We start from the raw sequence: 23,702 nt of genomic DNA, 5'->3' as shown, positions 1-23,702 counted from the left end.
GTAGTTGTATTGTCAGTACTTCTCCACTAATTTTCTGATGTATGTTATTTTACAAAATGATATAATTACCTGAGTAGAGAATAAGGCTGTAGTTGTATTGTCAGTACTTCTCCACTAATTTTCTGATGTATGTTATTTTACAAAATGATATAATTACCTGAGTAGAGAATAAGGCTGTAGTTGTATTGTCAGTACTTCTCCACTAATTTTCTGAGGTATGCTATTTTACATAATGATATAATTACCTGAGTAGAGAATAAGGCTGTAGTTGTATTGTCAGTACTTCTCCACTTATTTTCTGAGGTATGCTATTTTACATAATGATATAATTACCTGAGTAGAGAATAAGGCTGTAGTTGTATTGTCAGTACTTCTCCACTTATTTTCTGATGTATGTTATTTTACAAAATGATATAATTACCTGAGTAGAGAATAAGGCTGTAGTTGTATTGTCAATACTTCTCCACTAATTTTCTGATGTATGTTATTTTACAAAATGATATAATTACCTGAGTAGAGAATAAGGCTGTAGTTGTATTGTCAATACTTCTCCACTTATTTTCTGATGTATGTTATTTTACAAAATGATATAATTACCTGAGTAGAGAATAAGGCTGTAGTTGTATTGTCAATACTTCTCCACTAATTTTCTGACGTATGCTATTTTACAAAATGATATAATTACCTGAGTAGAGAATAAGGCTGTAGTTGTATTGTCAATACTTCTCCACTTATTTTCTGATGTATGTTATTTTACAAAATGATATAATTACCTGAGTAGAGAATAAGGCTGTAGTTGTATTGTCAATACTTCTCCACTAATTTTCTGATGTATGTTATTTTACAAAATGATATAATTACCTGAGTAGAGAATAAGGCTGTAGTTGTATTGTCAATACTTCTCCACTAATTTTCTGATGTATGTTATTTTACAAAATGATATAATTACCTGAGTAGAGAATAAGGCTGTAGTTGTATTGTCAGTACTTCTCCACTTATTTTCTGACGTATGTTATTTTACAAAATGATATAATTACCTGAGTAGAGAATAAGGCTGTAGTTGTATTGTCAGTACTTCTCCACTTATTTTCTGACGTATGTTATTTTACAAAATGATATAATTACCTGAGTAGAGAATAAGGCTGTAGTTGTATTGTCAGTACTTCTCCACTTATTTTCTGACGTATGTTATTTTACAAAATGATATAATTACCTGAGTAGAGAATAAGGCTGTAGTCGTATTGTCAGTACTTCTCCACTTATTTTCTGACGTATGTTATTTTACAAAATGATATAATTACCTGAGTAGAGAATAAGGCTGTAGTTGTATTGTCAATACTTCTCCACTAATTTTCTGACGTATGCTATTTAACAAAATGATATAATTACCTTAGTAGAGAATAAGGCTGTAGTTGTATTGTCAGTACTTCTCCACTTATTTTCTGACGTATGTTATTTTACAAAATGATATAATTACCTGAGTAGAGAATAAGGCTGTAGTTGTATTGTCAATACTTCTCCACTTATTTTCTGACGTATGTTATTTACAAAATGATATAATTACCTGAGTAGAGAATAAGGCTGTAGTTGTATTGTCAGTACTTCTCCACTTATTTTCTGACGTATGTTATTTTACAAAATGATATAATTACCTGAGTAGAGAATAAGGCTGTAGTTGTATTGTCAGTACTTCTCCACTTATTTTCTGACGTATGTTATTTTACAAAATGATATAATTACCTGAGTAGAGAATAAGGCTGTAGTTGTATTGTCAATACTTCTCCACTAATTTTCTGATGTATGTTATTTTACAAAATGATATAATTACCTGAGTAGAGAATAAGGCTGTAATTGTATTGTCAATACTTCTCCACTAATTTTCTGAGGTATGCTATTTTACAAAATGTTATAATTACCTGAGTAGAGAATAAGGCTGTAGTTGTATTGTCAGTACTTCTCCACTAATTTTCTGATGTATGATATTTTACAAATGTTATAATTACCTGAGTAGAGAATAAGGCTGTAGTTGTATTGTCAATACTTCTCCACTTATTTTCTGATGTATGTTATTTTACAAAATGATATAATTACCTGAGTAGAGAATAAGGCTGTAGTTGTATTGTCAATACTTCTCCACTAATTTTCTGATGTATGTTATTTTACAAAATGATATAATTACCTGAGTAGAGAATAAGGCTGTAGTTGTATTGTCAATACTTCTCCACTAATTTTCTGATGTATGTTATTTTACAAAATGATATAATTACCTGAGTAGAGAATAAGGCTGTAGTTGTATTGTCAGTACTTCTCCACTTATTTTCTGACGTATGTTATTTTACAAAATGATATAATTACCTGAGTAGAGAATAAGGCTGTAGTTGTATTGTCAGTACTTCTCCACTTATTTTCTGACGTATGTTATTTTACAAAATGATATAATTACCTGAGTAGAGAATAAGGCTGTAGTTGTATTGTCAGTACTTCTCCACTTATTTTCTGACGTATGTTATTTTACAAAATGATATAATTACCTGAGTAGAGAATAAGGCTGTAGTCGTATTGTCAGTACTTCTCCACTTATTTTCTGACGTATGTTATTTTACAAAATGATATAATTACCTGAGTAGAGAATAAGGCTGTAGTTGTATTGTCAATACTTCTCCACTAATTTTCTGACGTATGCTATTTAACAAAATGATATAATTACCTGAGTAGAGAATAAGGCTGTAGTTGTATTGTCAGTACTTCTCCACTTATTTTCTGACGTATGTTATTTTACAAAATGATATAATTACCTGAGTAGAGAATAAGGCTGTAGTTGTATTGTCAATACTTCTCCACTTATTTTCTGACGTATGTTATTTACAAAATGATATAATTACCTGAGTAGAGAATAAGGCTGTAGTTGTATTGTCAGTACTTCTCCACTTATTTTCTGACGTATGTTATTTTACAAAATGATATAATTACCTGAGTAGAGAATAAGGCTGTAGTTGTATTGTCAGTACTTCTCCACTTATTTTCTGACGTATGTTATTTTACAAAATGATATAATTACCTGAGTAGAGAATAAGGCTGTAGTTGTATTGTCAATACTTCTCCACTAATTTTCTGATGTATGTTATTTTACAAAATGATATAATTACCTGAGTAGAGAATAAGGCTGTAATTGTATTGTCAATACTTCTCCACTAATTTTCTGAGGTATGCTATTTTACAAAATGTTATAATTACCTGAGTAGAGAATAAGGCTGTAGTTGTATTGTCAGTACTTCTCCACTAATTTTCTGATGTATGATATTTTACAAAATGATATAATTACCTGAGTAGAGAATAAGGCTGTAGTTGTATTGTCAGTACTTCTCCACTTATTTTCTGACGTATGTTATTTTACAAAATGATATAATTACCTGAGTAGAGAATAAGGCTGTAGTTGTATTGTCAGTACTTCTCCACTTATTTTCTGACGTATGTTATTTTACAAAATGATATAATTACCTGAGTAGAGAATAAGGCTGTAGTTGTATTGTCAGTACTTCTCCACTTATTTTCTGACGTATGTTATTTTACAAAATGATATAATTACCTGAGTAGAGAATAAGGCTGTAGTCGTATTGTCAGTACTTCTCCACTTATTTTCTGACGTATGTTATTTTACAAAATGATATAATTACCTGAGTAGAGAATAAGGCTGTAGTTGTATTGTCAATACTTCTCCACTAATTTTCTGACGTATGCTATTTAACAAAATGATATAATTACCTTAGTAGAGAATAAGGCTGTAGTTGTATTGTCAGTACTTCTCCACTTATTTTCTGACGTATGTTATTTTACAAAATGATATAATTACCTGAGTAGAGAATAAGGCTGTAGTTGTATTGTCAATACTTCTCCACTTATTTTCTGACGTATGTTATTTACAAAATGATATAATTACCTGAGTAGAGAATAAGGCTGTAGTTGTATTGTCAGTACTTCTCCACTTATTTTCTGACGTATGTTATTTTACAAAATGATATAATTACCTGAGTAGAGAATAAGGCTGTAGTTGTATTGTCAGTACTTCTCCACTTATTTTCTGACGTATGTTATTTTACAAAATGATATAATTACCTGAGTAGAGAATAAGGCTGTAGTTGTATTGTCAATACTTCTCCACTAATTTTCTGATGTATGTTATTTTACAAAATGATATAATTACCTGAGTAGAGAATAAGGCTGTAATTGTATTGTCAATACTTCTCCACTAATTTTCTGAGGTATGCTATTTTACAAAATGTTATAATTACCTGAGTAGAGAATAAGGCTGTAGTTGTATTGTCAGTACTTCTCCACTAATTTTCTGATGTATGATATTTTACAAATGTTATAATTACCTGAGTAGAGAATAAGGCTGTAGTTGTATTGTCAATACTTCTCCACTTATTTTCTGATGTATGTTATTTTACAAAATGATATAATTACCTGAGTAGAGAATAAGGCTGTAGTTGTATTGTCAATACTTCTCCACTAATTTTCTGATGTATGTTATTTTACAAAATGATATAATTACCTGAGTAGAGAATAAGGCTGTAGTTGTATTGTCAATACTTCTCCACTAATTTTCTGATGTATGTTATTTTACAAAATGATATAATTACCTGAGTAGAGAATAAGGCTGTAGTTGTATTGTCAGTACTTCTCCACTTATTTTCTGACGTATGTTATTTTACAAAATGATATAATTACCTGAGTAGAGAATAAGGCTGTAGTTGTATTGTCAGTACTTCTCCACTTATTTTCTGACGTATGTTATTTTACAAAATGATATAATTACCTGAGTAGAGAATAAGGCTGTAGTTGTATTGTCAGTACTTCTCCACTTATTTTCTGACGTATGTTATTTTACAAAATGATATAATTACCTGAGTAGAGAATAAGGCTGTAGTCGTATTGTCAGTACTTCTCCACTTATTTTCTGACGTATGTTATTTTACAAAATGATATAATTACCTGAGTAGAGAATAAGGCTGTAGTTGTATTGTCAATACTTCTCCACTAATTTTCTGACGTATGCTATTTAACAAAATGATATAATTACCTGAGTAGAGAATAAGGCTGTAGTTGTATTGTCAGTACTTCTCCACTTATTTTCTGACGTATGTTATTTTACAAAATGATATAATTACCTGAGTAGAGAATAAGGCTGTAGTTGTATTGTCAATACTTCTCCACTTATTTTCTGACGTATGTTATTTACAAAATGATATAATTACCTGAGTAGAGAATAAGGCTGTAGTTGTATTGTCAGTACTTCTCCACTTATTTTCTGACGTATGTTATTTTACAAAATGATATAATTACCTGAGTAGAGAATAAGGCTGTAGTTGTATTGTCAGTACTTCTCCACTTATTTTCTGACGTATGTTATTTTACAAAATGATATAATTACCTGAGTAGAGAATAAGGCTGTAGTTGTATTGTCAATACTTCTCCACTAATTTTCTGATGTATGTTATTTTACAAAATGATATAATTACCTGAGTAGAGAATAAGGCTGTAATTGTATTGTCAATACTTCTCCACTAATTTTCTGAGGTATGCTATTTTACAAAATGTTATAATTACCTGAGTAGAGAATAAGGCTGTAGTTGTATTGTCAGTACTTCTCCACTAATTTTCTGATGTATGATATTTTACAAATGTTATAATTACCTGAGTAGAGAATAAGGCTGTAGTTGTATTGTCAGTACTTCTCCACTTATTTTCTGATGTATGATATTTTACAAATGTTATAATTACCTGAGTAGAGAATAAGGCTGTAGTTGTATTGTCAGTACTTCTCCACTAATTTTCTGAGGTATGCTATTTTACAAAATGATATAATTACCTGAGTAGAGAATAAGGCTGTAGTTGTATTGTCAATACTTCTCCACTAATTTTCTGATGTATGTTATTTTACAAAATGATATAATTACCTGAGTAGAGAATAAGGCTGTAGTTGTATTGTCAATACTTCTCCACTAATTTTCTGATGTATGTTATTTTACAAAATGCTATAATTACCTGAGTAGAGAATAAGGCTGTAGTTGTATTGTCAGTACTTCTCCACTAATTTTCTGAGGTATGCTATTTTACAAAATGCTATAATTACCTGAGTAGAGAATAAGGCTGTAGTTGTATTGTCAGTACTTCTCCACTAATTTTCTGATGTATGTTATTTTACAAATGTTATAATTACCTGAGTAGAGAATAAGGCTGAAGTTGTATTGTCAGTACTTCTCCACTAATTTTCTGATGTATGATATTTTACAAATGTTATAATTACCTGAGTAGAGAATAAGGCTGTAGTTGTATTGTCAGTACTTCTCCACTAATTTTCTGAAAATATAAAAATCCTCTTTTTTAATCTAAAAAACAGATATGTTCTTCATCTTCTGAACTGTAGAAGGTCTTACAATGTTAATTAATTAATCAGCCTCCTACATAATATGCAAGCGTTTGGCAAAAAAAACAAGTCCAAAAGTATCATTTGTTTTTCATTCTAAATTTGACATCATTAGGATCAAGTTTAATCTGTGGTGATGCTAATTAATTAATCAATACCATTGTGAAGAAGCATTAAATATCAATTTTCAAATCTTTGGTTTTCCATTAATATAGCTTTACTTCCATCAACACTTTCACAGCTCAGTTAAGAATGAGCCATCCTTAAAAGAACTCTATCTTTGTCAAGAGCATAATACATTAGAACCAACTAGACATGACAGCTCTCCAATACCGTTTATAGGTTCTTTATCTTTACCTGTTGAAAATAGCCAGAAATGGTATCTTCAACAAACATGTCTATGTGAATATTAAACAGAGGACACAGATGAATTCATGACAAAATTGTGTTATGGTGATAGTGATGTGTTTGTAGATCTTACTTTACTAAACATTCTTGCTGCTTACAATTATCTGTATCTATAATGAACTACGTCCAGTTTGTTTCAGTGGAAAATGATAGTGAAAATTTACGAATTTTATGAAAATGGTTAAAAATTGACTTTAAAGGGGTCAACTGACCATTTTGGTCATGTTTTGACTTATTTGTAAATCTTACTTTGCTGAACATTATTGCTGTTTACAGTTTATCTCTATCTATAATAATATTCAAGATATTAACCAAAAACAGCAAAATTTCCTTAAAATAACCAATTCGGGGGCAGCAACCTAACAAAGGGTTGTCCTATTTGTCTGAAAATTTCAGGGCAGATAGATCTAGACCTGAATAACAATTTTGCCCCTTGTCAGATTTGCTCTAAATGCTTTGGTTTTTGAGATATAAGCCAAAAACTGCATTTTACCCCCTATGTTCTATTTCTAGCCATTGTGGCCATCTTGGATGGTTGGCCGGGTCGTCGAACACATTTTTTAAACTAGATGATTGTGGCCAAATTTGGTTAAATTTGACCCAGTAGTTTCAGAGAAGATTTTTGTAAAATTTAATGACAACAGACGATGGACGACGAAGACAACAAACGACGGACGCTAAGTGATGAGAAAAGCTCACTTGGCCCTATGGGCCAGGTGAGCTATAAAAAAAAAGAATTCCTGGATCCTGAAAGGATCAATCCCAAAATCCTGAGCTTAAAAACACCCCATCCTGTCCCCCACTACAAATACAGATACAGACAGAAGCTATTTAAGTAATCACATAATTTTTTATAAGGGAGATAATACTTACATTTTCCAGAGAATAATCTAAAATGTTATTGCAGCAGCCACCAAAGATGATAATTTCTCCAGCAGTGGATAAAGTTGATGTGTGCCACAGACGTGGCTGGTTCGAAGGCAGATAATCTAAGTGGCACCATGATAGTGTTATAGTATCTAGTATCCACCCATCACCTAAGAAAAAAGTAAAATCACAAAAATACTCAGAGGAAAATCAATTTGGAAAGTCCATAATCACATGGCAAAATCAAAAAACAAAACGCATCAAAAACGAATGGACAAGAACTGTCTAAGAAGAGATCACAGGCAGTAGGTTTACACATTTTTGTGGCAGAAAGATAGTCACTGTATTTATAAACAATTTGTTTAACTAGGGGCAATATACAGCTTGGCATATTAGTAAATATACACTTGTCTATTGCTTAGGATATTCTGTTGACCGCTAGATAAATTTTGGAATAATTTACTTTATAAAATTTTAATTTGAGTTTATGAAGAGCTTTGATGGATTTACCGTCATTAAGATAAACATTAGAAAGTCAGAGATATACATATATTTCAAATTATTGTTTTATGCAACAACAAAAAAACATTTCCTTAAAAGATTTTCTCAATATTGAAATTAAGGACAGCTGTCTGACTGGAAATAAGTATTTGAATTAATAAATGTAGTATCTCCATTTGATGTTCAATTTCTTTAAAATCAAAATATTTTGCTTCTAAGTATGTGGGTGTTTGCTTTGATGCAGTTTATTGTTGTTTTATTATTGTTTTTCTCTTAAAGTTGATATGTTTCCCTTGGTTTTGATTTGCGACAAAAATTGTTTTTGCTTTACCAATTTATGACTATTGAACAGTGTTATATATACTGTTGCCTTTATTTAAAGATCACTTACTAAGTGGTGTATTATTTTGATCAAAGCCTCCGTATAAAAATAACCTATTATTTGGTATTGCAGTCAATGTATGCCAAGACCTTCCACAAGGGAGACAACCCTCTATTGAACAGCGGTATATATACTGTTGCCTTTATTTAAAGATCACTTACTAAGTGGTGTATTATTCTGATCAAAGCCTCCGTATAAAAATAACCTATTATTTGGTATTGCGGTCAATGTATGCCATGACCTTCCGCAAGGGAGACAACCCTCTATTGAACAGCGGTATATATACTGTTGCCTTTATTTAAAGATCACTTACTAAGTGGTGTATTATTTTGATCAAAGCCTCCATATAAAAATAACCTATTATTTGGTATTGCAGTCAATGTATGCCATGACCTTCCACAAGGGAGACAACCCTCTGTCCTTAATCTACAAATAAACAAACATATTTTGTTGATTGATAAATATTTTTGGTTGTTTCATTAAATATAAAATAGACAATTTCAGGTCTATATCTGAGCGTCACTGATGAGTCTTATGTAGACGAAACGCGCGTCTGGCGTATAAAATTATAACCCTGGTACTTTTGATAACTACTATAACTATTAGTTTAAAATTAAGATTTATAATGAAAAATTAATAAAATTGTTTTGAATGGTGTTAATTGTGTCTCATTATGTATTTTTACTATCTGTGCAATGGATATTATATTTTTATAAAAGCAGGGACTTTGGTCCTATTGTTAAAAACTCTATAATATATTATCCTTTACTATCAAAACATTGCCCAATTAGATATTATCTGATTATGTTATATAAACTATTAACACAGAAAGAGGCCTCCCCTTTTAGTATTTTTGATAATGCAAATGTTAAAATTAAAAAAGCAGCACTTTGCAAGTTATGCAAATATTCAAAGTCAATGAACCCTGACTGAAGGCACATGGCTGAACAATCTTCATGGAAATGAGAAATACAAATGCTTATACAACTGCATTTCAAATATAATTGACTTATCATTAGTCATGCCCTTTAAACAAACCTAACCATTGACTGGTAAACTATGTAACAGTTTCAAAGTCAAAAAAACATAATGAGGGTTTGGGATTATATAATCTCCATGGAATTGGAGACTTGAAATAAGGGGTTCACCATCAACTGATCTAATCACAAACTAATACATCAATAGACCACGACTGAGGGGGCAGGGCCAAATAGTCTCCTTGGAAATGAGATGTGCCAAAGCTAATACAACTGCATACCAATTATCATTGACCTACCACTAGTTGTTCACCATTAACTAGACCTAATCACAAACTTTTACATCTTTGATGGCCACATCACTGCTGAAGCTAGAAACAGCATACCAATGTCTCACTTTTAGACAACATTAAGGCAAAACAAAAACCTATTAAATAATAAATTCATGACAACTTACTCTCCTGACCATGTCAAGGTTTCTAAATCTATACAATGTAGATCATTCATCCGTGTGGTTTTATGTCTTCCTCCAAATAAATACACATCAGAACCTATTCTAGCTGCTGATGAAGCTGCTCTTGGTAAAGGGACATCACCCTGGCAATAAAGTGATCATAATAAATGCTACAACCACAAATTATGCTTATTATTAATCATATCTTTTTCAGTGTTTCTACATTTGCAGTGTAATGCATATATGCAATATTTCTAACGCTTAAAATTTTAAATCTGGCATATTCAGACAGAAAATCTATAGGACTTGTATTTCTTACAAAATAATAAATACTTTAGACTTAGTCAAATCATGTCAGGGCCTTTTATAGCCGACCATACCTTTCAGGGTTTTGTCATAGTTGAAGGTCGGATGGTATCCTATGACTGTTTATATTCACTTCATTGAACTTTGGTGGATAGTTGTCTCATTGGAACCTCTCCTTATTTTTATATATATAGTCATTTGGGTCAATTAAGTCTAAGATTGTCCAAGATAAGATTTACCCCTCTCCCATAATGATATATTAACCAAGAAGTATAGATTATAACATGCCCTTTTCCATATTGGCCCTGGTATCATCCTTAGACTTCCATATCAGCCTCGAGTCTTTAGCCGAGGGACATTATGGGTCGAGGGATGATACCAGGGCCAATATGGAAAATAATGTTATAATCTATTTATCACATCTTTAAGTTCTGCAGAAAAGAGAAAAAAAAAATCAATTATAACAATTTAAAGAAAAAGTAAAATCACAAAAATACTGAACTCAGAGGAAAATCAATTTGGAAAGTCCATAATCACATGGCAAAATCAAATAACAAAATGCATCAAAAACGAATGGACAAGAACTGTCATATTCCTGACTTGGTACAGGCATTTTCAAAACGTAGAAAATGGTGGATTAAACCTGGTTCTATAGCGCTAACCCTCTCACTTTAATAACAGTCTCATCAAATTCCGCTACATTTACATGATGCATTAAATAAACCTTCACAATAAATAAAATAGTCAAAATATGGGTACATCAGTCATCATCGTATAACAATTTAACAGGACACAGAGAACAGAGAACGTGTTAGTAAAGAGAGGACGAACTATCAATTAACAATTTTAAAAGGAAAAATTTAACAGGACACAAAAACATCTACTATCTACTAACACATTGATTGATTTGAGTGTCTGACGTCAGAAAAGTTTTAAACGTCACATAAATTTGTCGTTCAATGTGCATACAAACAATTTAAAAATTTACATAGGCAATGTAAGCATACAGGGTTAAAAAATCAAAAGTATGTAAGAATAAATTACAGAAATAGACGGAGATTCAAACAAGTCCAAAAGTTATAGATGAAACATATCAGGTAAAAATCGTAAACATTTTATCACAAAAGTGTCCTTCAGGATACCATGACGTGACGTCAATATCAATAAAATCTTTTTTGCCCGGAGCAATTTTGAGGTTATTGCATATGCAAAACATAAGGTATCTATAACAAATATGTGATAAGTTACAGTTATTACCTTGCATTTAGGATTTGTCCATTCTTTATTTACTGTGTCATATACACACAGCTGATTGTTCCAACCTCTCCTGGGAAACTACAATTGAAAACAATTGTTGACAAGGTAAATTGAGAACAAGAGTCTCATAAGATTCTTCTGACCGTGCAAGGGCTGTATAGCCAGTCTAGGTCGTTAAAAACTTCCATTTGTTGTATAAGAGCCTGAATGGCTCACCTAGTAAAACATGCATTCCATTTTGATCACTGTGATTTTGATATTTTCATTTTTACCTGTAATGCAATTAGTATTGTGTAAAGGAATTAATGTTTTCTTATTGTAAATCTTTCTCAGTGGCATTTTGGTATATCTTAAAAACTTCCATTTTCCATCTATCTGATATACTTTTTGTCAAATAATGATTACATTTTTATTTTCCAGCTATCTGCTATAATTTCCAGATAAAAATTTGTCGCAAATTAAGTCCCCTTCTAAAATTTCCCACTTTCATCATTTGATATATATTTATATTTATCAAAGTTGTACATATATTGATGCTAGTTTGTTTTGTTTGGTAAGGAACATGTGTTTATGCTATTTATAGAAAGGTCTGTTTGATTGGATATATAAAGTATGCGGGAAGAATTTCATGCACGGGTGGTTTGATAGTAGTTAAAGTCATTTGAGTCATTGCAGTCAAGTGCTCTAGATGCTTTTTTCCAAATAAATAATTATGAAAATTATATATTTACAGGTTGATAGTCCAAGAAGAGTCGCAAATATTGATGTAATTGTTGCAGTGCTAGTTAGAGACAAGACAATTTTCATAATTCTCATTGATATATAATGAATTACGTGTACTTATTACCTGAATTAAAATTTCATGAATTTTGCAATTGGCTACTCCCATGTGAGAGTTTTATATTATATTGATAAATGTTTTATGTTCGGTTGAGGTTATGAATTAAAACATAAGTTCCTAAATCACCTTCACCTTTAATCACCAGAAATCAACCTGATTAAAAGTGATTCAACCAACAAGACGAGAGTGATTTTAGCTTGATCACTTGTGTTTTCTACAGAAACTGAAACTGTCAGCTAAATACAAAGACTGCATATGCAACCACTACCAGAGCTGAGACTGGTACCCAACTGTGGGGAGGAACCTGAAGTGAAACATAACTTGAAACTTCTTTATTTCTCACCCCATCAGGGATATGTGAAGTCAGATAATCACTTTTAGACTGGTACCCACTACTTAGTTTCTACTGGTACTTACAACAGTATTCTCTGAATCCTCAACATACGCTCCATTATCTGTCATGTGACCACTTGTAGATGGACCAAATCCACTGAAGCAATAAAACCTGAAAAATAACATTGACATGAAATTAAGACATGCATAATGTTTTCAACAAACCATCTGTCATCAATGACAATACAACAAAAAGCAGTCTAAAACTGAACTGATAAATATCAATTGATTGTTCTTTACTTCCCATCCTGTCATTCCTGTGGCAAATAGCTCATGCATGTTCAATTATTTTTTTATTAATAGTGACACCTTTTATTATAGAATAAAGTTTAGTGCCCCATTTAAGCTTGTTTGTAGTGGAATTCATGCCATCAAAATTAGCCTGTGTTTCAGTGATTTCATCTTTTCAGATTCAAGTAAAAAAAATATTTTTTTGCAACATTTCTTTCATGCATAACAGCTCTATATCCTTGTCACAAAGCAGGCAAACTTAACATTAATTCAAATGCAGCCATGGCAACTGTTTATTTGAGGTATTCTTACTTTTTATTATAGAACCAGGCCACAGCTTTATCTCTCGGACTTGGTGATTGGTCAGATTCAAGAAGGTGCCATGTATAAGTCTTTAAATCTAGTGTGTATAGTTCATTGCTGTTTCCAAAGCTGTTGTGACCTCCAAATACGTACATAGAATCTCCATAGCAACAAGCACAGGCACCAGAGAGTTCAAAAGGGCATAGTTGAGGGTCAGTTTTCATACAATGCCTAAAATGATAAAATGAATAAAACTTAAAAGGGCGGTTACTCTAAATAATCATACATGTATTATGAAACTTTTTTTTTTCTCTTGGAGGTAAAAAAAATTATTCAGAGTTAAGTCTTAATAAATTTTAAAAGCAATTTTTCATTTCCAATATTAAAATATATTTTATATTTTGTGTAAGTCCCTACATGCAACAAGGTAGATAATGAAATCAGCTGTCTATGTACATCCCAGTAGGCTCTGCTGATTACATTAATAAGATTTCTGAATTGCTGATGACATAATTGTGTTGGGGATATCTAGTAAGTAAGTTATTAAGTAAAACTTTGGATTCACCATATTTCATACATTGTAGTAAACATAATGAACTTTTCACAGAATATAAAATATGTTACTGCAATCTATTTACTTTTGAAATGTGGTGGAGGACATAATAAACATGATGTTTGAATATTAAATTTAAGCCTGGTGCTCCTACAAATGGTAATGGTGATCCATATCCAAATGTTTTTATTTTTTTCCTTGACTAGTGCTATATATTAGCTTTAAAGGAATGCAGGACAAGACAAAAAGTCACAGTAAAAAGTCACAATTCAGTTTTTGAGATTATTTTCTTTAAACAAGAAAACAATTTCCTAAACTGTAAAATAAATATATATATGTAATAAAATGTAAATATTTCAAGTTTTTTTTCTTACAAATATTCAAACAATTTTCAACAATTTATTTGTAACATTTGTCCTGTGACTTTTTGTCCTATCAAATTTGAGACTTTCTGTCCTGTAAAATTTTGTCCTGTGACATTCTGTTTGTTTACCACTTTTAAGAACCTACCAGATGTTATTCTCTGTACTGTAAACCCACAATTCATTAGCTGGCAGATAAAACTCAAAATTATTTACTGACTGAAAATAAAAATAATAATTGTTTGTTTAAGATATTACAAGCTAACCTACCAAACTTTATTTTCTGTGTTGTAAATCCACAATTCTTTGGCTGCTAAGTAATACTGAAAATTATTTTCTATCTGAAAAATATATGATCAAATACATGTATGATGTGTATGTAGATTTTAGGGAACAATATATATAACATGCTTTCTAAAAAATAAGATAATGATACAAACATGGTAATATGGCTTCACACTTCAATTATACATCATTACATGCATTCATTCATTATATGCATGACACGATAATACTTTATTTTTACAGACTACAGTGTATTCATTATTTTTCAATGGATACCAATTTTCGTGGGTTTTGTGGGTACAGGTGAACAATGAACTCAAATGTTCAACAAATTAACATATTTTCGATAGACTTTGAATAGAGAGATTGGCAAAAACATGAAATCAAATATCCACGAATATGAGAAGTTTTCAGCAATCCACGAAAATTGATACCCATGAAAATAAATGAATCCACAGTATTGCATTGTCAATCATATAACATATATATTTTAAATAGAGTTATCCCCCTTTAGACATAAAACATGCATTGATAATTTGATACCTATTATCCTATGGCTTATTGAAAACAGAACAAGAGGGATGCTAAAATATGTTTGTGTTTTTATCACAGAATATGAAACTATCTTATCTTTCTTTCTGCACATTGTTTTCTGAAACTTAATGTCCTTATTTGTTTTGTTTAATATCCAAACTTATTACTAAAATATTCAGTAAAAACTTGAATACATACAGAATATCCACCCCATACAATCATATACTGGCCATAACTAGCAGCAACATGTCCACACCTGGGTGTGGCTTCTTTACACTTTGTCCGAGATATCTGACTCATGTCACATTCAAATCATCCTCTTTTTTTCTCTGCAAAAAGAGAAAAAAATATTCTTAATAAATGGAAAAGATAACTTAATAGTTAGTGGTGATACAACCATATTGACTAAAACTGCCATTTTTACTCTTCAACGAGTGTTATAATTGTTCAAAACACAATCAGTTTTTCTACCCTAGGCAAATTTGCATGGCATATTAGGGTGATTTGTCTAATTTCCAACGACCTCAATAACTTTATTCCCAAGCTATAATCTCAAATCCAAGTGTTGTATGATTACTCTACTTTCTAAAGAACATTATCACGTGATTAACAAGGAGATTCCCTGTTAGTCAAAAAAATCTATAGAACACAATCAGTGTCATAATCTTACATGTGTTAGATGTATTTTAACAATAAAAGATGACTTTTGGTTTATCAAATAAACTTCAAAAGGGAGTTATTGAGCACAATTCTTGTAAATTAAGTTCAACAAATGTTGATTACTGAGTTTTATAGAAGTTTAGTGTAAACAGTTGAAGGATGCCTCCAGGTGCGGGAATTTCTCGCTACATTGAAGACCTGTTGGTGACCTTCTGCTGTTGTTTTTTTTATTTGGTCGGGTTGTTGTCTCTTTGACACATTCCCCATTTCCATTCTCAATTTTATTAATTATTTGCTTTGTTTAAAATCTAAAAGATTTATGTATCACAAAATTACAACTTTTTTTTTAATATTTTACAGGTTCAACTCAAAATGCAGAAAGATAAGCAGAAAGAAACTGAAAATAATGATTATGATAAATATACATTTGTAAATTGTTTGACTGTTTTCAGTTTTGTTTATATTTAACATTTACTGTTAATAGTTCTTATTAACCAGTTGGACTACTTTTGAGTTTAGAACATTTACTTGATTTAAAGGGAAACTTCGCAAAAAAATCAAAAATTGATATTATGTTCATTCTGTATAAAAATGCTCAAATTCAGAGATATTAAAGTTTTATTCTGCTCGATAAGAGATCACCATCGATTTAAAATTTAGAGTATCAATTCTCTGCGGTCGGCCATTTTGTTACCTTCTCCAATTTGCGCCCCCGATATGTCTAAGGACCAAAACTACAGTAACCTGATGTAGTCGTAATTGCGTGTCGATATCTTGTCAATCGTACGGTTGTTTTATCCCACTAGTTAACTAAGTTGATACGGAAAATTTTCTTATCTTTTTTTTTTAATAACCATGATCTGTTATTTTTAACAATAATGATAATATTGGAATTAGTTAAAAAGTAAAAATTTCAAATCATAAATAAGTGTTCCGTGAAACTTGAATTGTTTTCGGAAATCTAATTAGTTCATAATACTTTTATGTAATAAACTTTATTCAAATTAATTAGGATATTCGCTCCACTGATCACCCGCATGGCTAAATGTATAACTCCCAAAAGGTATTGCAGGGGGGTGAGGTGACACGTCCAGGCATTCAAGCGATTTCCTGTGGAGCTTGCAAATTTATGCATCGTTTCACTTCTTAGGGTATTGATTAGTGTACACGGCCAATAACTTATAACTTTCCATTTTGAACTATTAGGTGTATAATATGCATGATATGCATCTCTATCTTGTGTGTCTGAAAGTGATATAATATACTAGTCATTACTAAACGCATACGCTTGTTTATGGATAACATTTCTGGTGTAAAGAAAAGTATTTTTAAAAATATAAATTATACCTTAAAATAAACAACAGATTTGATGAAATAAAATTCTGTACACATATTTTTTCCAAGGTTAAATTTGGTAAAATGTAATCTATACTCGTTGTCATTGGTGAAGGACAGATCGGACCATATCAGAAATATTGATTTAAAAAAATGTACGCACTTGTTGACTATTCGTATATAAACCTGGATAATAAGTTACGGAACTACATGTATAGCGCAAATTCAAATATACATGTATACATTGTACATAAGAAAGAAACATACATTTTGTGTTAATTGGGGTAAAAGTTTTGTTAATAGACTAGTCCATGTATGCCAACAGTATGTAATCATCAAATGTCGAAAGACTATTGTATACCAAAAGAAGAAGAAGAATAGATTTAAATACAGGTCGATATATAACTTTCTTTGGCTCATCAAAGTTATGGACATTTATATATCAATTAGATTGTTCTCAAATAAAGGAAGAAATTCGTCATCATCACAATTGTTCCGACATGCATGTAATATGTATGCAACTGGACGTACACTAATAATCCCTAAGGGATGTGAATATTTTCCAGGAAAACTATAGAGTATCAAAGTTTTAAGTCAATTTCAGGATTTATTTTCTTTCTTGATATTAAATGACAGTAATTCAAAGAACAAACTGCTTTTCCGCTTTAGGGGTATTCTTGCCAATTGAAACAGACTTAATTATAATTACATTCATGTGACATTAAACAATAAGGAAAGATGACATAACTTCGTTCTGTTTTTTTTTAAACATCATTGGTCAAATAGCGGTCTCTAAAAACACTGCAAAGAACCTCCTTTGTGCACAAAGGAACACTAAGGAACCGAAAGAAGTTTGATAAGGGCACAAAGGACCTGAAATTCCCTTTCAAGCATAAAAATTTAATAATTCCTGAAGAAACATATAAAAAAAAATAGCTCAAGTATTATATATAGTTGGGCCCGATATAGTTACGGTGTGAGACGAAGACTATTTTGTTGAGGACATTCCTGATTATGTTTAAATTTTGTTTTTCACACTTGTTCGTAAATTTCAATTCCATTCCAAAAAAAAAATACAACAGCTACATGTATCCAGTTATTGTGCATTTTGACTTTCACTTTCAAATGGACGTCAAGTTACGAGAGAGTTCGTGGCCTCTAGACTCAAATATGCAAATATTTATATCTTTCAACCTCCTTTATAGGAGATCGATGTGTTAACATTTAGAAGCAACCACCTTTTTTACCTCCTTTACAGGAGATCGGTAGTAAGCATCTAGTTCCGACCACGATAACAATCGGAAGCTCTCGGACATTTAGGTAACTTGCATTGAAATGAACGAGGTGTTACATTATGGTCATTTGCACTGTTTTCTCGTGGTCACATGATAATCTTTGAAAATGAAAGGCATAATGCATAAACCGATGGGTCTCTGTAAAAACTGTTAAAATATAGAAAAATAAAGGTTGGCAGGTAGGCGAAACATATATATGAAAAGATAAATGAAAAATGAAGAGATTGATGCCCGATTTATATAATTCCAAGGCCCTCAGTCGGCTTCAGAAGCGATGAAGTAGCGCATCCATTTTGGGTGGGCAAATATCCACTTTTAGTTACGGGACAAGCTCTGACGTCCCATGGCCCCAGCTTGTCTGGCATAACAGCCGTAGGACGTCAGAGTAATCTCGGACTAGATTATAATATTATATATAGTGTCACATATCTACCGTATATAAGCTTGTTTCTCTCCATTATAAATTCGACTATATAATTATAAGTGTATACCAGGAACAGGCACTTGTTTTTATCTAAGGGAAGACCCACTTTCAACGTCTGTGATCCCAAATTGTCCCCATGCCCATGGATAGAAACAAGTCCTGTGGCTGTTGCAGCGATGTTTGATTACATTACATTTACATATAAATAGAATCAATTAAAGATTTTACCATGAATAATGATTGTCCAAATTATACCCATTACACAAGTAACGATCTGATGTTGATTTACATGTTTAAATACATCTAATGATCTGACAAAGTGCTTTTTGTTGACAGATTTTTAATAAAAGGAAGAAGTGCTTTCTATATAAATTACAAAGTAATAACGGAGAATCGAAAATTCCGGAAAGTATTACAAGGTTTTGAAAATTAAAAAAAAAATCTCATTTTTTTCTTTATCAGTTTGGAACCGTTTTTCTTTATAATAATTGAGTTTTTCATCTATAAATATTATATATAGACTAATCCAGAAACATGTGCTAGTACTATATTATTTCGCATCAAAGTTTCATGAAAAGACTGCCGTGTAAGGATCAACTATTTAACTTATAAAAAAAGGTTGGGTTTATGAATTTTTGTCCGAGTCAGAAATTTTTTCGCGCAAAAAAACAAAAACATTAAATTTTGTTTTTCAATCAAATTATTTTCTTTCAAAATTGAACACTATAAGGTATGGTCAAAATCTAGATTGATTTTTTTCATCTTCTGATTGCCGAATTGACCACAATATTTTCTGTGTCAAATTGGGATTGAGAACATTGTTTTTGGAAAGAAAAACAACCCCCTGTAGTTGGAGTTAAATGGTCGTTCCTAAAATGTATCGGAATCGACTAACATTATATTAAAAGGTGTGTTAAATTGTATATTGCTGGTTAGGCGTAGCTTTCATTTTGCATCATCATGCAGCATCACCATCATCGTCATTATTATCATCATCATTCATCACATCATATTTTACATTTCTAGCTTTAGGCGGGGTTTTTTAAGGCACTGGCTACGGTTACATGGAAATGTAACAATAATAAAAATATTATTGTTACATAGGAGACTAAATGCCGGAATGCAAAGGCGGATAAGGAACCGATTATTTACGAATGTAACAATAATTACTGAGGCTACGGTTACATGGCGTTATTGTTACATGAAAACCAGCAATCATTAAACTTAAATCTTGTATAGTTTTGTTGCCTTAATCTTGCATATGTACGAAATAATACTTGTAATAAGGATAAATAATAAATATTATCGTTAACAAATGGTGTTTAAATTTTTAACGTATAAATGTTTTTGGTGTTTTAAAGATACAACTTTAGATAAGTATTGCCAAAGGCGAAAATATAGACCAATGGTTTGTTGTTGAGAACTCGGGCTGAGAAAAGTGTTCACTTTAAGTATTTAACTGCACACCTACTCGTATTACTGTCAAAAAGGGATATTGCAGAATGGAACTGTACAGTATGTGATACGGACGTTCACAGTGCGGCATCACTGGTGTGTGATGGCTGCTTGGAGTGGTTTCACCAAAAATGTGTCGAACTCAGATATGCTCCAAAAACCAGTTACTGGATATGTAGAAAATGTTATTGCAAATAAATAATTAAAGAATTTGTATTTAATAATTGTATGTATTGTAAATATAAAATAAATGTCTTTAATTTTTATTATCTAGTACATTTTAAAAGACCCATCGTATATTGCTATTTTTCATGTAACAATAACGCTATGTAATCGTAGCCTCAGTAATTATTGTTACATTCGTAATTAATCGGTTCCTTACCCGACTTTGCATTCCGGCATTTAGTCTCCTATGTAACAATAATATTTTTATTATTGTTACATTTCCATGTAACCGTAGCCAGTGCCTTTTTTTTAAAGCGAGAATTGGCCGTTGACTGGTAAATTGGCCCAAATGAGCTCCGAATATTGGCGCAATTGATACATTTGAAAAACAAAATTTTAGCGCAAATGAAACCCCCTGAAAAACGGTTATTGGCACAAAAGGATTGCTGCCCGGGGGAGGGGGCTTAAGTGATTCCCTATATAATCAACTATTTTTTTCCAACCGGCAAAAAGGCCGGATGGCGGGTTGTCCCCAGGTATCCCCTCCCCTTGGATATGCCTATGAAAAGACCGAGACTCTAACAATATTGTTTATATGCAAACCTATTTAGATTCTTACATATTCTAAAACTCGATCATTTTCGGTCTATTATTTTTTTAATTTGTCACCTTAAAATCTCAAATTGAAATATTTTTTTCTATCAAAATCTTTCTTGGTAGAGTTTGCTCTTATATATCTTAATGAATTTGCTTTTCATCAACTGCATTTGGACTCTGGCGGATAGTTGTCTCGTTGGCAATATTCTACATCTCCTTGTTTTCATAAATTTGAGTTTAGGATACTATCGAAATTAAGAGGTTTGAGGGCCCGTATGCACAAAGCTTTTTTAATACACCGTTACTTAAATTGCAATAAAAAAAAAAAAAAATTCTCTAAATTTAGCGACATTTCTACAGAAAAAAGTAAATGTACGATGTACATACTCATAGGAAATATTTCCTTATTTGTTTTGGTTTATTTTATCATAAAAAATCCTGCATGACAGGAAAAGAAGCTTTTTCCCAAATCGGAACTTTACATTTCACGTTGCAATTTTCTAAACGTCAATACATGTTATCCTATCTTAAAAACATGTCAAATCTGCGAATTTGTGTAAACAAAATTTTTGTTCTTCCCTCGCCTGCATTGTATACAGTGCTCTAGACCACAAGGCCACCTAGACCGAACTAAAAGTGCAGCTTTCAGTGGCCTAGTTTTACATTTCTCCATCAGTAGAATCTAGAGTTGTAACACAGTACATGATATTTTCATCACAGAAATAATTATTTGATAAGTACGTCTAAACAAAAGACAACTTTGTGCAATTTTGGAAATTAGTATGGCGTTCATTATAACTGAACTAGTATATATTTGTTTAGGGGCCAGCTGAAGGACGCCTCCGGGTGCGGGAATTTCTAGCTACATTAAAGACCTGTTGGTGACCTTCTGCTGTTGTTTGTTTTTTATTTGGTCTGGTTGTTGTCTCTTTGACACATTCCCCATTTCCATTCTCAATTTTATTTCTCTTTATATCATATAAATATTTCCAGTATTCCGCTGCTATAGATTTAACCAGTGTTTTTTTTCTTAAAAAGAGGTTGATGCTATCAATGAGGCTACTCTTGTAAATTTCAATCATCTGTCTTTTTGGTATATTTCGTAATGATTAACTGTTTTGTTTAAATGATATTTTAAATGTTTTAACTTTTTAAAGTGTAAAACATTAATAATTAGGCAAATCCACAACACTATCAAGCAAAAATCCTCTGGAAAACCTAATCTGAATCATTCTGCATTTCTTAGCATACTTGTTCTTTCCTTTTTCAAAAGGGAGGGTTTAGAAACATCAAAGTTAGTCATCATATGCACACTCACTCCGATATGACGATAAAACAAAAAGTTACAATTTCAATAATTGGCAACGATTAGCCAGGAATTCCGATCACATATCATATTAAATTGATCTCTGATTAAGCACTGAATCAGCTAGGGCGTGAACGATAATTCCTACGTGTGCAGTTCGTGCATTAAGTGATGCATAATTACATATTGCATTGATAATAAATTGCCAAAATGTAACCCTTTTTATCTAAAGGGGTGACTTACATGGGCTGTTTAAATGTGACACTAGGGGAGCGTTTACTAAAATGTCTTCATCAGCGACTCAACTTTCGTTCATTCTCCCTACTCCCACTTCCAACTTATCTGTATCTGGGGTTTGTTGTAGTTACCAATACTTTTACTGACGTTTCGCGAGAGCAGATTTAAAGCTCTTTACACTTGTTGCGCGCACAATTTTGTCTTGCGTGAATGTTTAAAATTAATTTCAAAACAGATGAGTTTTACAGAAATATAACCCTTAAATGAAGAGTTTTACGCCAAAAATGTGTTTTGTCTATAATTTTGAGAACTATAATAAATAGATAGGAACTATGGACAGCATAAATTATGAGCAAGACAATATTTCCTAATAATTCAAATTTGCTGAAATTGCTAACTCTGTTCCTAATTAGAGTTATCGGCTCAACTTGACTGACATTTTTTTACCATTTTTGGGGTGTAAATTCATGTACCTATCATCTACATTATAACTTTCAAAAATTAAAAAGATTAGCAGGACATGATCTACCAGTTATAGGCAATATTGCTGAAATCGCCAATGACTGAAATAATGGACCATCCTATAGAATAAGTCCATTTGATCTCAGTTGCTTCAGTTTAAATAAAAAAAAAAAAAAAAAACACTTTTCTGACAAAAAAAAAGACAACAACTGGAAAACAATTCACACATCGACTAAAAATATTCGTCTAGAATAGTAATGTTATAGTGGTATAAAAGAGTACACGTATAATTGCAGCTTTTTATAACCACATACAGTTTACTCGTTTTGATAAGCCTGGTGATCATAACATACATCAACTAACTGTTCAGTTTCTTATACATCATTGACTTTAATATTCGGAGTTGGGCTTTCCTAATGAAGGTAGAACAAGAAAGGCGCTACGGACGCATGACATTTATAGTGTGTTGTTTTCTTCTTATTTTTTTGTAATGTAGAACTAAAAGGTTTAAAAGAATACATCCAATTTTTGGATTGCAATGTTATCATTATCCTATTTCAACTTATAATACACTCGTCTTAACTGGATCTTTTGTTGTTTTCCAACACCACTGTCTAAAGTAAAGAACAGTTGAAGCGTTCACAAACATGATTTTCAACTGATATTTACAGTTGCTATTTATTGA

The 23,702-nt window shown here is 31.5% G+C and overlaps 1 protein-coding gene across 4 annotated transcripts in view; it reads right to left on the bottom strand.

Annotated features, from left to right (window-relative positions):
• The window catches only part of LOC134710006 (kelch domain-containing protein 1-like), a 35,162-nt gene extending 16,002 nt beyond the window's left edge, over positions 1 to 19,160 (bottom strand). Inside the window, exons 1-10 of one of the 4 annotated variants that reach the window (XM_063570142.1) lie at positions 19,024 to 19,143; positions 15,280 to 15,410; positions 14,533 to 14,603; positions 13,357 to 13,578; positions 12,838 to 12,925; positions 11,580 to 11,657; positions 10,020 to 10,159; positions 8,943 to 9,011; positions 8,747 to 8,790; positions 7,709 to 7,872 (exon numbers count right to left, since the gene is read on the bottom strand). In XM_063570142.1, coding sequence (XP_063426212.1) covers positions 7,709 to 7,872; positions 8,747 to 8,790; positions 8,943 to 9,011; positions 10,020 to 10,159; positions 11,580 to 11,657; positions 12,838 to 12,925; positions 13,357 to 13,578; positions 14,533 to 14,603; positions 15,280 to 15,381 — 978 coding nt within the window. In that variant the 5' untranslated portion in view covers positions 15,382 to 15,410; positions 19,024 to 19,143. Of the gene's footprint in view, positions 1 to 7,708; positions 7,873 to 8,746; positions 8,791 to 8,898; positions 9,012 to 10,019; positions 10,160 to 11,579; positions 11,658 to 12,837; positions 12,926 to 13,356; positions 13,579 to 14,410; positions 14,482 to 14,532; positions 14,604 to 15,279; positions 15,411 to 19,023 lie in introns of all 4 variants that reach the window. The other 3 variants (XM_063570139.1, XM_063570141.1, XM_063570140.1) reach the window with 3 other exon arrangements.
• Positions 19,161 to 23,702: the final 4,542 nt, after the last annotated feature.

The sequence above is a fragment of the Mytilus trossulus genome, chromosome 3, assembly GCF_036588685.1.
Source record: "Mytilus trossulus isolate FHL-02 chromosome 3, PNRI_Mtr1.1.1.hap1, whole genome shotgun sequence".
Taxonomy (NCBI): domain Eukaryota; kingdom Metazoa; phylum Mollusca; class Bivalvia; order Mytilida; family Mytilidae; genus Mytilus; species Mytilus trossulus.
This window is presented reverse-complemented; position numbering and strand designations above follow the sequence as displayed.